This window comes from Poecilia reticulata, linkage group LG6 (assembly GCF_000633615.1).
Source record: "Poecilia reticulata strain Guanapo linkage group LG6, Guppy_female_1.0+MT, whole genome shotgun sequence".
Taxonomy (NCBI): domain Eukaryota; kingdom Metazoa; phylum Chordata; class Actinopteri; order Cyprinodontiformes; family Poeciliidae; genus Poecilia; species Poecilia reticulata.
Window position 1 is genome coordinate 20525987 of NC_024336.1, and position 11942 is coordinate 20537928.

At 39.6% G+C, this 11942-nt stretch overlaps 2 protein-coding genes across 4 annotated transcripts in view; both read left to right on the forward strand.

Annotated features, from left to right (window-relative positions):
- Positions 1-1710: 1710 nt before the first annotated feature.
- On the forward strand, positions 1711-8856 carry LOC103466274 (uncharacterized). 2 transcript variants are annotated; one of them, XM_008411747.2, is made up of 3 exons: positions 1711-2055; positions 4004-4624; positions 5519-8856. In XM_008411747.2, exons 2-3 carry the CDS (start codon positions 4094-4096, stop codon positions 6104-6106), a joined length of 1119 nt encoding a protein of 372 aa, XP_008409969.1. In that variant the 5' UTR covers positions 1711-2055; positions 4004-4093; the 3' UTR covers positions 6107-8856. The 2 variants fall into 2 exon arrangements, with proteins under 2 accessions (XP_008409969.1, XP_008409970.1); XM_008411748.2 differs by lacking the exon at positions 1711-2055 and adding an exon at positions 2535-3753.
- Positions 8857-10264: 1408 nt separating this feature from the next.
- The window catches only part of anpeplb (alanyl (membrane) aminopeptidase-like b), a 17842-nt gene continuing 16164 nt past the window's right edge, over positions 10265-11942 (forward strand). Inside the window, exon 1 of one of the 2 annotated variants that reach the window (XM_017305466.1) lies at positions 10265-11656. In XM_017305466.1, the coding sequence (XP_017160955.1) occupies positions 11049-11656 (608 nt within the window). In that variant the 5' untranslated portion in view covers positions 10265-11048. The remainder of the gene's footprint in view (positions 11657-11942) is intronic. The other variant, XM_008411749.2, reaches the window with a different exon arrangement.

Below are 11942 nucleotides of genomic sequence, written 5' to 3' on the forward strand. Positions count from 1 at the left end.
ATACAGATCAAGTCACACAAAAAATGTTAAATCACTTGATGAAAAAAATTAAAACAATTAGTTTTTTATGTATTTTTGCCTTATTCCAACAAATATGTAGATGGAGTGTAAACTTTTAGCATTTATCCAGGTTCACAGTGTCACTCAAAATGCTTTATATGCCCGTACAAACATTTGTTAATTAATAAAAATAAATAATTAAATACTAAAAATAATGTGCATATTTTGAAAAAATTATAACTTCAGTGAGCTGGTTTATCCAATTTCTCAGTATAGCTTTGGGGTAGATGACAAAGGCCGAGACTATTCACTAAAGACTTTTAGAATACATTTCTAATAGGTTTCCGTGAACAACCAAATTATCCACTGAAAGGAAACTTTCAGTACGTATCAAAGCGCATCTAAAAATGTAAATCTTCAAGTAGAAATTAACAGCCAGAGCCCACCAACAACCTTAATTCATTTCATTAATGTAATTTTTATGTATATAATTTTTTTAAACATGTAATTGTATTTCTTGTTCATATTTCTTGATTTCTTCTACAATATGCAATACTTATAATTATTCAGATACCAAAAAAAGAAGAAAAAAAACGCTTTAAACCTGTTATGTGGACTTAGTGCAGCACTCTTCTCTGATATTTTCAACGAGTCTCTGAATGCAACACAAACACGTGCAGCATTTCTGTCTCGTTTCTCACGTAGCAGGAAAAGCCCCCCAACCCAACAAACCCTCCAGCATCATCAAAACCATGCGGTAGGGTAAGGTTCATAATTCCTGCAACACAGGGAAGCAGAAAACCACAACGTGATAGCCAAAGAAGCACTGAACGTAGGGAATTTCAGGTTTAATTTACTTACTTCCACAGTTGTCACAAAATAGAAAGTGCTCTCTCTAAAGCTTAATTTTTCGTCAACAGCGTGTACACAGTAGTAAATTCAAACTATATGGAAGCATGTTAGCTTACAACTTTTAAGAGCACATAGTTACATTTCAGTTTGGCCAATAATTTTTAGACCTAAAGTACCTCCGTTTAACAGTTTTCAAAATACAAAAAGAAAGAAAAGCAAGGTACCATTTAAGAGTTGGTCACAAACATACATTTTTCGTCAGATGTTAACGCCCATCAAGGTAGTATGAGTTTTAATTTTGGGATTTCAATGATTCATAATATTTTCTTCATTTTTTTAACGATACAGGTTCAAATATTAGGCACCAGCAGCACCTCTCCCGTCCTGACTAGGGATAAGGATGTACGAAAATGGAGGGATGGAAAGGTGGATGGAGGGATGGAGAGATGGAGAAGATTTTTTTGCATATTGGCTATTAAACTGAGCAGAAAACTAATTATAGTCTACTAAAGACCATAATAAATTGTCATAAACTAGCTTTTCCATTATCACTTATTTTTAAATGCACTTGTACTTTTTTTAAAAAATGGTCTTGATTCGAAAATAAAAAAAATAATAATTTACAAACCGCTAACAGAAATTAACACAAAAGCGTTAATCACTAACTTCCTTTCTCCACCAGAGGGAGCCCGTGCTTTTAATTCTCAAAGGATTTTATTTATCTTTTTTCATTTATTCAGCTTCGTACGTCTTCTTTATCTTAAATGTTTTCTACTAAAGGGCATTTTTGTTTCAGAGTTTTGTTTCTTTGCAAATTTTGTAAGGCTCGACATTTCGATTTTTTTTTTTCGTTTTTTTTCCTAAGCTCCGGTCCTCTGCGCAGCTCCGATGTATAAAACATTCGCACCAGAGTTCCTTTGACAGAACGTGTTGATGACGCCTTCATCTATAACAACAACAACAGAACTCAGCTGCTGTGAAGCTAACTAGCCGGCCTAGTTATTCTGAATTTTTTTTTATATTTTATTTTTTGTATTTTTTGTATTGGTGTCTTAATAGTTACTTACTCATTCGGGTATGAAGTTAATGCTACAAAATCTCGACTTTAGTTTTTTATTTGTTTTGAATTTGAAAGTCTTTGTCTGCTAGCATGTTAGCTTTAACACCGAGTATAACTCGGAGCCTCTCCTCTTCCAGCTGAAGGTAACGCATTTATTTAAAGCTATTGTTTGTGCAATATGCATCCATACAATCTGCATGTAGCCTTTGTTGTGCAAACGTTTGAACTTTATCAGAGTGTACCAGGTATTCTTACAGAAACTAGAAGGTGAGGATGTGAATAACGGAGCTGAGATGATTAGCCTTCATGTTCCAATAAGCTAAACTGTAATCCAAATGCTTGATATGTGAAGGCGTGGATGTTAAATGCGGTTTTAAATCACATTCATATTGGGGACGTTAACAAGTCCAGCAGGGCCGAGCTCAAATCGTGGCAGTGGCAGCTATTGCGGCACTTCCGTATTATTATTTGTAGCCTTTGGAGTGTAAATATCAACCATGTGTTTTACAGAATTTTACAGCAAATATTTTAACGTAGGCATAAATAAGTGTCCAGAAAAAATGTAAACTTCTAATAGTATGAAATTAGAAAATGTAAAAAAAAAAAAAATGTGTAGGAAGAATGAATTCTGCTTTATGTTCAACAATTTACAGCCTCCAGGTTCTTCTTACCTGGACATTTGCTGAATTAATTAAAATATTATAAATGTCCATTTTGAAGTATTCCGACTTTTAAGTGGCAGTGGTCTGCTATAATATACGAGAAACTTACCAAGCAATCTGTAAATGTCTTTACTTGTGTAAGAATGGTGCTTTAAAAATGAAACTAGTCTTGCTTTGTATGACCAGTGAAACATAGAGGGATAAGCCACAGATGTAAGAGGCTTAGCTTTTCACAACACTGCACAGAGAAAATTTGTTTCAACATTTAATGTTGCCCAACTTTAAATCCATTTATTTTTGGCTTACCTGGCAGTTTAGAAAAGGTTTTCTTCTTTGGAGCTTCAGAGTATTTTGGGTATTTGGTTGGGTGTTTATGACATTAGAGACCAAGTGAACGCTACATGAGCCAGAACTCTGTCAGCGCATGCCTGTGAAAACACTTGTATAACTGTGTGTGGAAAAGCAACATCAAGTCTAATGAATGCAGATGTTAAAAAAAAAGGGGGTAAAATAATGTACGTCTCTCTAGAAACGCTGCAAAATACGATCTATAGCGAAGTGTGGAACAAAACTGGTGTAAATCTAGTAACTGTTTTTTCTCTTCAGGACTTTCACTGCCTGCTGTAAATCAGAACCACAGTAAATCCCTTCTCCACTGCCAGAAGAGTAGAAAACCAAAAGCAATAATAATTATGTTGAAATCTTACAACAGTACAATGAAAACATGAGTAAAGTTGAATGCAATTCCAACAATTGTATTTGAGCAATTGTGTCCTTACAGTAAAACTCGAATAGATTCCTTTTCCACAGTAATGTATTTCACACATTTATTTCTGGTATGTCTTGTAATATCAAGAATTATGGCTTGTACCTGAATTTTGCATAAGACCTACAAAAAACGTGTTTAAACAGAAATGCTATTTTATGTATGCCTTAGAAAATCATTAGGGATTTGACAGTGTTCCCACCCACAGTAAATTGCACCACCCACAGGGATTGTAGGCCACAAAAGTTTACAGCTTGAAGAAGTTGACTGATCACGTGTGTTGTGAACAACCACATTGTTGAAACATTCAGTGGAAGGAAAAGGTGCAGGGATAAACACAGCCTTGGTAGGATTGTGAAAAAGGAGAACATAACGGGAATGTTGTTTATTGATCCGAGGTCCTCTTTTCAGACGTAAGTATATTTAGTTTCTTTCTAATCAAAGAAACAAAAAAAACAAAAAAATTTGGTTTTTGCTTTTGTTTTCCGTTTCATGTTGTCATCACGCTCTTGTTTAAAAGGCTTATTTGTAGTGTTCACTTCAGAGATGGTCACGGTCACCAATTTCACCATGTGTCATTATACGAATCAGAAGCTGGAATATTTGCCACTCCTACAACATGGTTAAAATAAACTCTCTTGTCTTTATCATCTTTCCGGGCAGAAATATTTATGGCAAAGCCAGATCACAGGACCTTCTGGTGGAGATTCTGACCTCCACCAGTAAACACAAGCCTTTTATCATCCGTCAAAGATGTCGCCACAGAAAAAACTCCTCGTCCCAGTGAGCAGCAGGCGGAAAGCCGTGGACGACTTCTTCCCCTTTAACTCGCTGCCGGTGGAGTGCCAGCTGCACGTCTTGTCCTTCCTGAACGAGGTGGACAAATGCAGCTGCGCGCTGGTTTGCCTGAGCTGGAGTTGCCTGGTGCGGTCGTGGAAACTGTGGCGGGTTGCAGACTACTCTCGGCGCGGCGCCTTCCACCTGGGCCAGGAGGGGCTGCTTGTTTCCAACCGGGAGTTTGAGCGATGGAAGGCCTGGGTCCACCACTACACCCACCATCTGATCTCCCGGCGGGCCAGCCTGCTCACGCTAAAGGCCAGCTTCGACCTGGGAGACCGCTTCAACAAGTGGAGCGAACTGCTGAGTCACCTGCTGGATAACGTCCACTGCAGAGACCTCAGCCATCTGGACCTCAACTGGACCTTTACCCTCTTTGAGCCACTGGACCTAAGGGTGCACTCCAGCTCCAGTTCACACCAGGACAGCATAACCAAGATGGACCAGGTAATTAACAGTATTATTCTTCAGCGGCTAACCGCAGGATAGTGGTGCTTTCTATGGGAGATTCAGCTCTAAGAAGACATCACAGCTAAAGTGGAACAAGGAGAGTGATCGTTATCAATAACTATATATCACGATAGACACTTGATCAATATAAATAGATAATACATCTGATAGAATAGTCACTGAACTCAGATCCAGAACCACAGAGCATTCTGGGAGATGTAGGTAGAGAAAATACTTTTATCTGCTCAACCTCTCACAGCGAGCTAAGCAAGATTGATGGCAACAACTAACTCACTCTTTGGTTACCTAGCAACAGCTTGTTGAGTAACTTGTGCAGCATCAGTTTCAGGTTTCACCACCGTGCCAGTTTTCAACTTGAAGTGAAAACTAGATAAAACGTGAAGGGTTATTTCACCAGTTTGGCAGTATTTCAGATGTTCAAAACAAAAAACTTATCAATCATTATCAATGTCCTCAATTATTGACATTGACTGACGAGGAATGGTTATATTATTATACGTTTTTCAGCCATATTGTCCAGCCCTAGGAGTGGGTTGGCTCCATCAGGTGATCGGACAAAAAAAATGACATAATTAAACTTAGGAGCAGTGGACCAGGGGTACTGTCTTCATAAAAGGGACAGTTCACAAAGTTAGTTGTTGCAATACCTCCATCGTTAGGACAAAGATAAAGACACAGCTGAACATAAAGGCTCTAGACTAGGTGTACCTTCTATCGAAAGAACCAGGAGAGGCTAGAGAGATAACAACATCAAATAATCCATAAATGGAGAGCAGCAGGAGAAACTGGCACCCGGTAAACGGTGGCTGCTATGTTCTCCAGCAGTCTCAGCTTATAGCAGGAACTTTCTTCTTTTCTTTGGTTTGGCAGGTGACCAGCTTTCAGGAGCTGCTCGGCAAACTCACCCACAGCTGCCCGCGAATCTCCAAGATGCGTTTACATTTCGACTGGTCGGATCTGTCTGTGTCCCTGCTCACCCGGTTCCAGCAGCTACGGACCCTCGAGCTCAAGTACTTCTGGGTCTTCAAACTGGTGACCCCCTCCACGCTCCAGACGCTTACCAAATCCCTGCCCAACCTAAAGTCGCTGACTTTGCACATCCTGGTGCCGCTGAGGAACCTAGGGATCTCGTACACATTGGAGTCCGAGTCTCTGGAGTTCCTGGATGTCTCGCCCAGCCGCGGTTTGGTCTTCTCCTGCCTGAAGCTGCCGGCCCTGAGAGAACTCCGAGCTAAGAAGATAGTGCGAGGTATCACGCTGGATCGTAGGACAAGGCTCCGGATCCAGAGCAGGTGGCCTTGTCTGTACCATGTCCTCCAGCAGGGGACGCCAAAGCTTCAGGCCCTGAACAACGAGAGGCTCCTTCCTACATGGAGGGAGAAGAGCTACGGGGAGCTGACCGCCATCCTGGAACAGTCCTGCTACTGTGTGCAGCATCTAGACAGCTGGCTGTGGTAGTCAGCTGACTGAAGATCCGTCTGTGTTTTGTAAATTCCAGCCAAAGTAAAACACTGCTTTTACTCCCCACATTGTTGCTCTTATTCCAACAAACCGATTCTGCAAGAGAACACAGAAGTCGTTTGTTGCTGCAGATGAAAAATAGGATGTGACCGCAGGATCCTCCCAGTTTCTAAACTGGAATCTGCTCTTTGTGTAAAAACACACGCAGGATTGAGGCAATGACGCACAGCGGGTTTGTAATCATTTGTTCGATAATCTGCGAAAAGCAACGGTGCTTCTTCCTGATCGGGCTCTGCTGCTGCACTGGCTAGGAAATGAGCAGAGCTACAAATACGTGGATCAGGACTGAATGAAGAATAATATCGCCTTTATTTAGCTGGAAACTTTTTCAAACCTGTTGTTGTCAAGGAAAAGAACAGTGAAGAATAAAGGCAAAATATTTTCAGGATTTTCTTTTTCATCCAAGATGAAACTTTATGCATTAATGCATGAACTTTGAATTCAGCTGAATATTTATGAAAATATGGTAAAGATGATAATCATCAGTGATAATATGAGTCTTAGTTTTTTTGGTTGTAATCTCCACGGCTGTTATGACGTTTCCATAGGATTACAGTCAGAAATTAAGGGGGGAAAAAAAATCAAAATTTTAGAATAAATGTTATTTTAACCATTTATTTTTTTTGCAGTCAAAAAAGTTTCAGTCCCAATTTTTAAGTCCTAAGAAAGCTTAAACAGAAAATGGAGCATGGACATTTTTTTCCAAACTTTTGTTTTATTCCTTTGATACTAAAAAACAACTTTTTAAATTATCTGTGATTTTTATACGTATCTATATTTAGGTGGCATCCTTTGAACTGGTCTCAAATATCCATGCTTCATTCGCATTCTTTAATATTTCACAAACACAAACCTCCTTGAAAACTATATAAAAATACAATGCAATACCGCAATACAAGCATAAAGTTCCGTAAACATAATATAATCCTGTGCTCTTTTTCGCAGTATCATAGCACACAAAGCTTAACTTTATACATATATACATTGCTGTGTTTGCTAGTAAAAAACAGTTGCAAAATGTTTCTGTTTGGCTTATTTTACTTGCAGTCCTGCTTCAGGAGCACTGTTATGTGTTTTAAGCTAATTATTTCAACTCGACAAACCCATAAACCTTCTAGGAAACATGTTACAAACATTTGACGTACCTTAACATAGGATAGTAGTCAAAAAAAGTAAATGTTTAGACAAGTAGAAAACAGCAACTCGCCTGCTTTTGGGTAGCCATGGCAACATGAAACAAATGGCAGGTAAGCACCCGTTTCATCCTGCACTGCTATGTTAATTTTGATTATTTTTAATTTGCAGAGAACGTCCTAATAGATTCACTACTTTGAACTAACAAAGGCTGCTGAGTTGTTCGTTTGGCCTCTAGGTTCTTCAAGATCAGGTTTAGAATCCCCCCCAAATTTCCACTTATAACATTTAAATTGTTACGATAAAGTAAAATAAAGAAAATGTACCGCAAATTGTGCTTCATCAAATTGTATTTAGTATGGTCTTATCCAGTGTTGACATTTTTAGAACAGAACTCATCTCAGTTAGAATAACCGTGTAATATTTCAGCAGATGAATTTAAATATAAAAAAATGGTTACTATTTTTTTAAATTAAAAACTTAAGTTTTGCTACTTTTTCTTAAAAAAAAGATACAGTATCTAACAATTCTCCAAAATATTTTGCCTTTCTTCTGCCAGTTTCTCCAGTCTAAGCCATCTAAACTTTGAAACATGACATGTCCTGTGCTATAAAATTAACGTTTGTTTCATTGGTTAAATGAAATACGGTTATATTTGTCTTCAGAGAAGTGATGGAGACGCATTAGAGAAGTTTGCACAAAAAAAGATGAGATGAAAGTTAAATATGCAGTAAATATTTAGGACTGAAAATTGCTGTAAGATACGTTGAAATTAGCTTTTTAACTAAAGCCGCAGAGCAGCTCAAGTTCTGAAAATGAGCTGAAAACTGTTTGTGTGTTTTTGCTCCCTGACTTTGCTGCTGAATACTTTCAACTTTTTGCTGTTAAGCTGGTGTAATTCCAATCACAGCCGACCAGGAATGCAAAATGAGACTTAATTCCAGTGCTGGACCACATTGTTCAAAAATTGCTGGTGCTCCTTTACAGTTTGTTTTGTTTGTGCCGTTCCTCCTCCAGCAAAGGGAGCCAGAAGGGTTTTGAAGTATTTGTTTTGATGGTGTCTGAGTGAAGAACTCCCGCAGCTCTTGATTTTGCAGACATTTTGCACATTTCTGTTGCCTTCTTGGAAAGTTTTATTCAGGAAGAGGGCGACACGTCACATTCCAGCTTTTTGAGACTCTTTGCAGAGAAATCTGATCAGTTTGAGCCGCAGTTCTCCTCCCAGTCAGCAGATGTCCCCATTTTCAAAGGTTTGGTCGTGAAGATTTCTGTGTTTACTGCTGCGTTGTGTAACACAGTGGGCTTTTGAGTATTTAATGTGTGTGAGAGCAGCTTGACGTTTTTTCATTTTTGCTCTGTTGTGGTCAGGTTTCTTTCCCAGCTAAGCACACCAGTGTCACTTCAAATTTGCAGAATGATATGACTGACAAGCCTTTTCCGTTTCCGAGAATTCATTTGTCCTTCACATGAGCAGGAGGCGCTGACATTTGCACAGATGCTGTAAAATCTGGTCCACTTGTTTTTAAGAATAAAAAGACTGGCCTTTCAAGGTTTTTTTTGTTGTTTTTATTTGTGCTACTGCAACCACTCCAGGAATAAATGCAGGAAACCTCAAAGTGTTTTCAAAAACTGCGGAAATGTTCTGCCGTCTCTCGACGGGTCAATTTTTCACACATTGGCAGGGAAAAGTAATTTGCTCCCTTTGTTTTCTTAGATTTTATTAAATTTTTTACTGTTTTTCTCTCAAAGACTGAGTAAATACAAAATGCATTCTTAATGTATTACTCTAGTCATTAAGAGAAAAGGGCTATCAAAGCCAGCTGGCTTATTGTAAAATAAAATAAAAGTTAATTGCCATCTTGGTAAGTCATGAACCAAGAGTGACCATATTTTTGGAAACCTTAGTTCAATTTCCCCACCTACCACAGAGCTGAGTACCACCAAATGTATAGAATTCAGAAACCTGTGAAACGGGACATGTCTGGCAGCATGAAGTAGGCTAAAAACTCTCCTTAAAAACATTCAATGTCATTTCTAATACGTTTGGACTCCAGGGATCCACGGCAAGAGCCGTAATCCACAAAAGCGGAAAACAGTTCAGCGGTGAACCATCCCAGATGTGACTGGTCTACCAAAATGACTCTAAAAGTGCAATGACTCCTCATCTGGCAGGCCACAAAAAAATACCAGAACATCCAAAGCACTGCAGGCCTCATTAAGGTTACTGCTCTTGACAGTAAGAAAGAAACTAAGCCAAAAATTCTGCTAAACCAAAACAAACCAAAGGTGCATATCAAACATCTTGATGATCCTGAGACTCTTGGTAAAATATTTTGTGGACTGATAAAGAAAGTCCAAAAGAAAGGCAAAAAGGACACAATGTTGTCAGTAAACCAATGACAGTGGTCATGTGATGGTCTATCATTTCTGCTCTACCAGAAAATCCCAGTGGAGAATTACAGAGACCAGTCGGCAACCACAAGCTCAACTTCACTTGGGTTCTAGCAGGACAATGATCCAAAGTATCCCTGCAGGTCAACCTTTTGTGTTGATCATGAGCAAAATTAAGGTTATTGAGAGGCCTGGTCATCTAACTGACCTTAACTTATCTTTGCAAAGCTTCCATTCTGGCTGAATTAAGATCACTTGAAGGAAGAGTGGACCAGAATCCCTTCACCTGGATCTAAAAGACTTTTTGCAAATGCAAAAGGGAGTCATTGATGCCAAAAGTAGGGTAATCACTCACTCGGTGTAGAAATTAAGTATTTTTTCACATAGCACCAGGTATGTCGGTGTGACAAGAAATATAAATCAAAAGACACCCACCAAACCTTTTTCACAGCACTGTAAAATATTGCCTAAATCAAAATAACTGAAACACCGTCTAAGCTCATGCTGTGTATGTCTCTACAACTTTTTGTCTGAAATGGGAGCATCTGGTCTTCTCACTAACAACCACCCCTTTCTATATTTTCCTTGTTTGCTGATTTGTAACCCTGCGTGAGAAATTCGAGCACAGAGGTGATGGTGGTCGAGCCTCCCTCAGGATGAGCCTTTGCAGCCAGTCCTCTTTTTTTTTTCCCGCTCTACTCCACCTCTTTCATCCAGCCCCCTCAGACATCCTTTCCTCATTTGCGTCTTGTTTGCTGTGAGTTTGTCAATCTCACAGAGCTTTTCTTACGGACGCGTATCTTTGGAAACCTCTGCAGCAAGGACCTGCTTACCTGTGGATGGGAACCCTTGCGGTGGGGGCACGATGGTGGCAGACTGAATACCTGGACTCCTGCTACAATCGGAAGAGGCTCATTTTCTTTCGTGTCACGACAGACACTTGGTGATATTTGTTTTTACAGTTTGGGCTGTGTTTATAAATAGGAAAAGCGAGGAAAAGTGTGATGGTTTGAAAACTGCAGCCTTCCCTGAGGTTTACCTAACCCTTGCATTAGTGGTAAGAACCAAGTAAGCGCCTCCAGATGTGTGAGAGAGAGCACTGCCTGACTATCTACAATGAACATCGCCCTCTTCACACTCCAACACTTACTCTTTGCTCCTTTGGCAGTGCTCAGGTTAATGCTTAATCCAAGCACAGACCTATAATTTTTAAGGCCAAGCCCTGTTTATGAGGGAGAAGTAAGGTGGATGTCTTCAGATAAGTTGGTTTAGTTCCCAGGTAGACACACTCAGAGATTCAACTTCAGCTGCGACGCAAAGGACGCCTCAGGGGTGGCCAAAGGAAGCTGCCACAATGCCACGAAAATCCACCTTATCCAAAGGTTTGGCCGTCGCCTTCGCTATCCTGACGGTTTCTGCCATCGGTGGGATGATCTCCATGATGATTGTTTTCGAGATACAGTCTTCTAACCTAACCATGACAGAATTCCCAACCGTCCCAACGACAACCCTGGCCCCGCCGCCGGTCATGCGGCTGCCGAGGTCCCTGATTCCCGAAAGATACGAGATCCTCGTCCATCCTCAATTCTACAGCAGGATTGTGGAAGAGGTGAACGTCACGACCCCAAACCAGACGCTGTTCTTCAATGGGAGCTCGACCGTGTACTTCCGCTGTCACCAACCAACGAAGCACATCTTCCTCCACAGCTTCGAGCTGAGCGTGTTGTCTCTACGGGTGACAGACCACGACAATAACGATCGATTAAGAGTCCTCTCACACAAACAACACGATGATGAAAGTGACTTCTTGGAGATTGAGCTGGAGGAAAACTTAAAGACAGACGGGAATTACAGTTTGTCTCTGTCTTTTGAGGGAGAAATATCTGAATATCTTCAAGCAATGTATGTGAGCAAATATACCGAAACCGACCTTGACTTTGTAAATGACACAATACAGGAAAGGTAAGTGATTTAAGAAAAAAAACTAACTATAATGCTCTTTTAAACTCAGCTGTTACAGAGAAAGTACAAAGATGATGTATGGAACGAAGAAATGTCTTTCCATTTGGAGAAACGTGTTTTTTAAAAAAATACTTCAATATAAAAGAAGAATCCAGTTTCACTCTAAGGAAAACATTTTCATGTGGGCTATTAGGCTTTCATACCATTAAAAAAAGAGATTGAGAGATTTAAAACTTAAAAGATTTTAAACCTGTTTGACACTAAAATAAATTTGATCAGTGGAAAT

Excerpts from the sequence above, each read along its gene's own strand:
- LOC103466274 (XM_008411747.2), top strand. The coding sequence starts at position 4,094 with ATGTCGCCACAGAAAAAACTCCTCGTCCCAGTGAGCAGCAGGCGGAAA. Across the intron at positions 4,625-5,518 it reads GCATAACCAAGATGGACCAG|GTGACCAGCTTTCAGGAGCT; the intron begins GTAATTAACAGT and ends TTGGTTTGGCAG.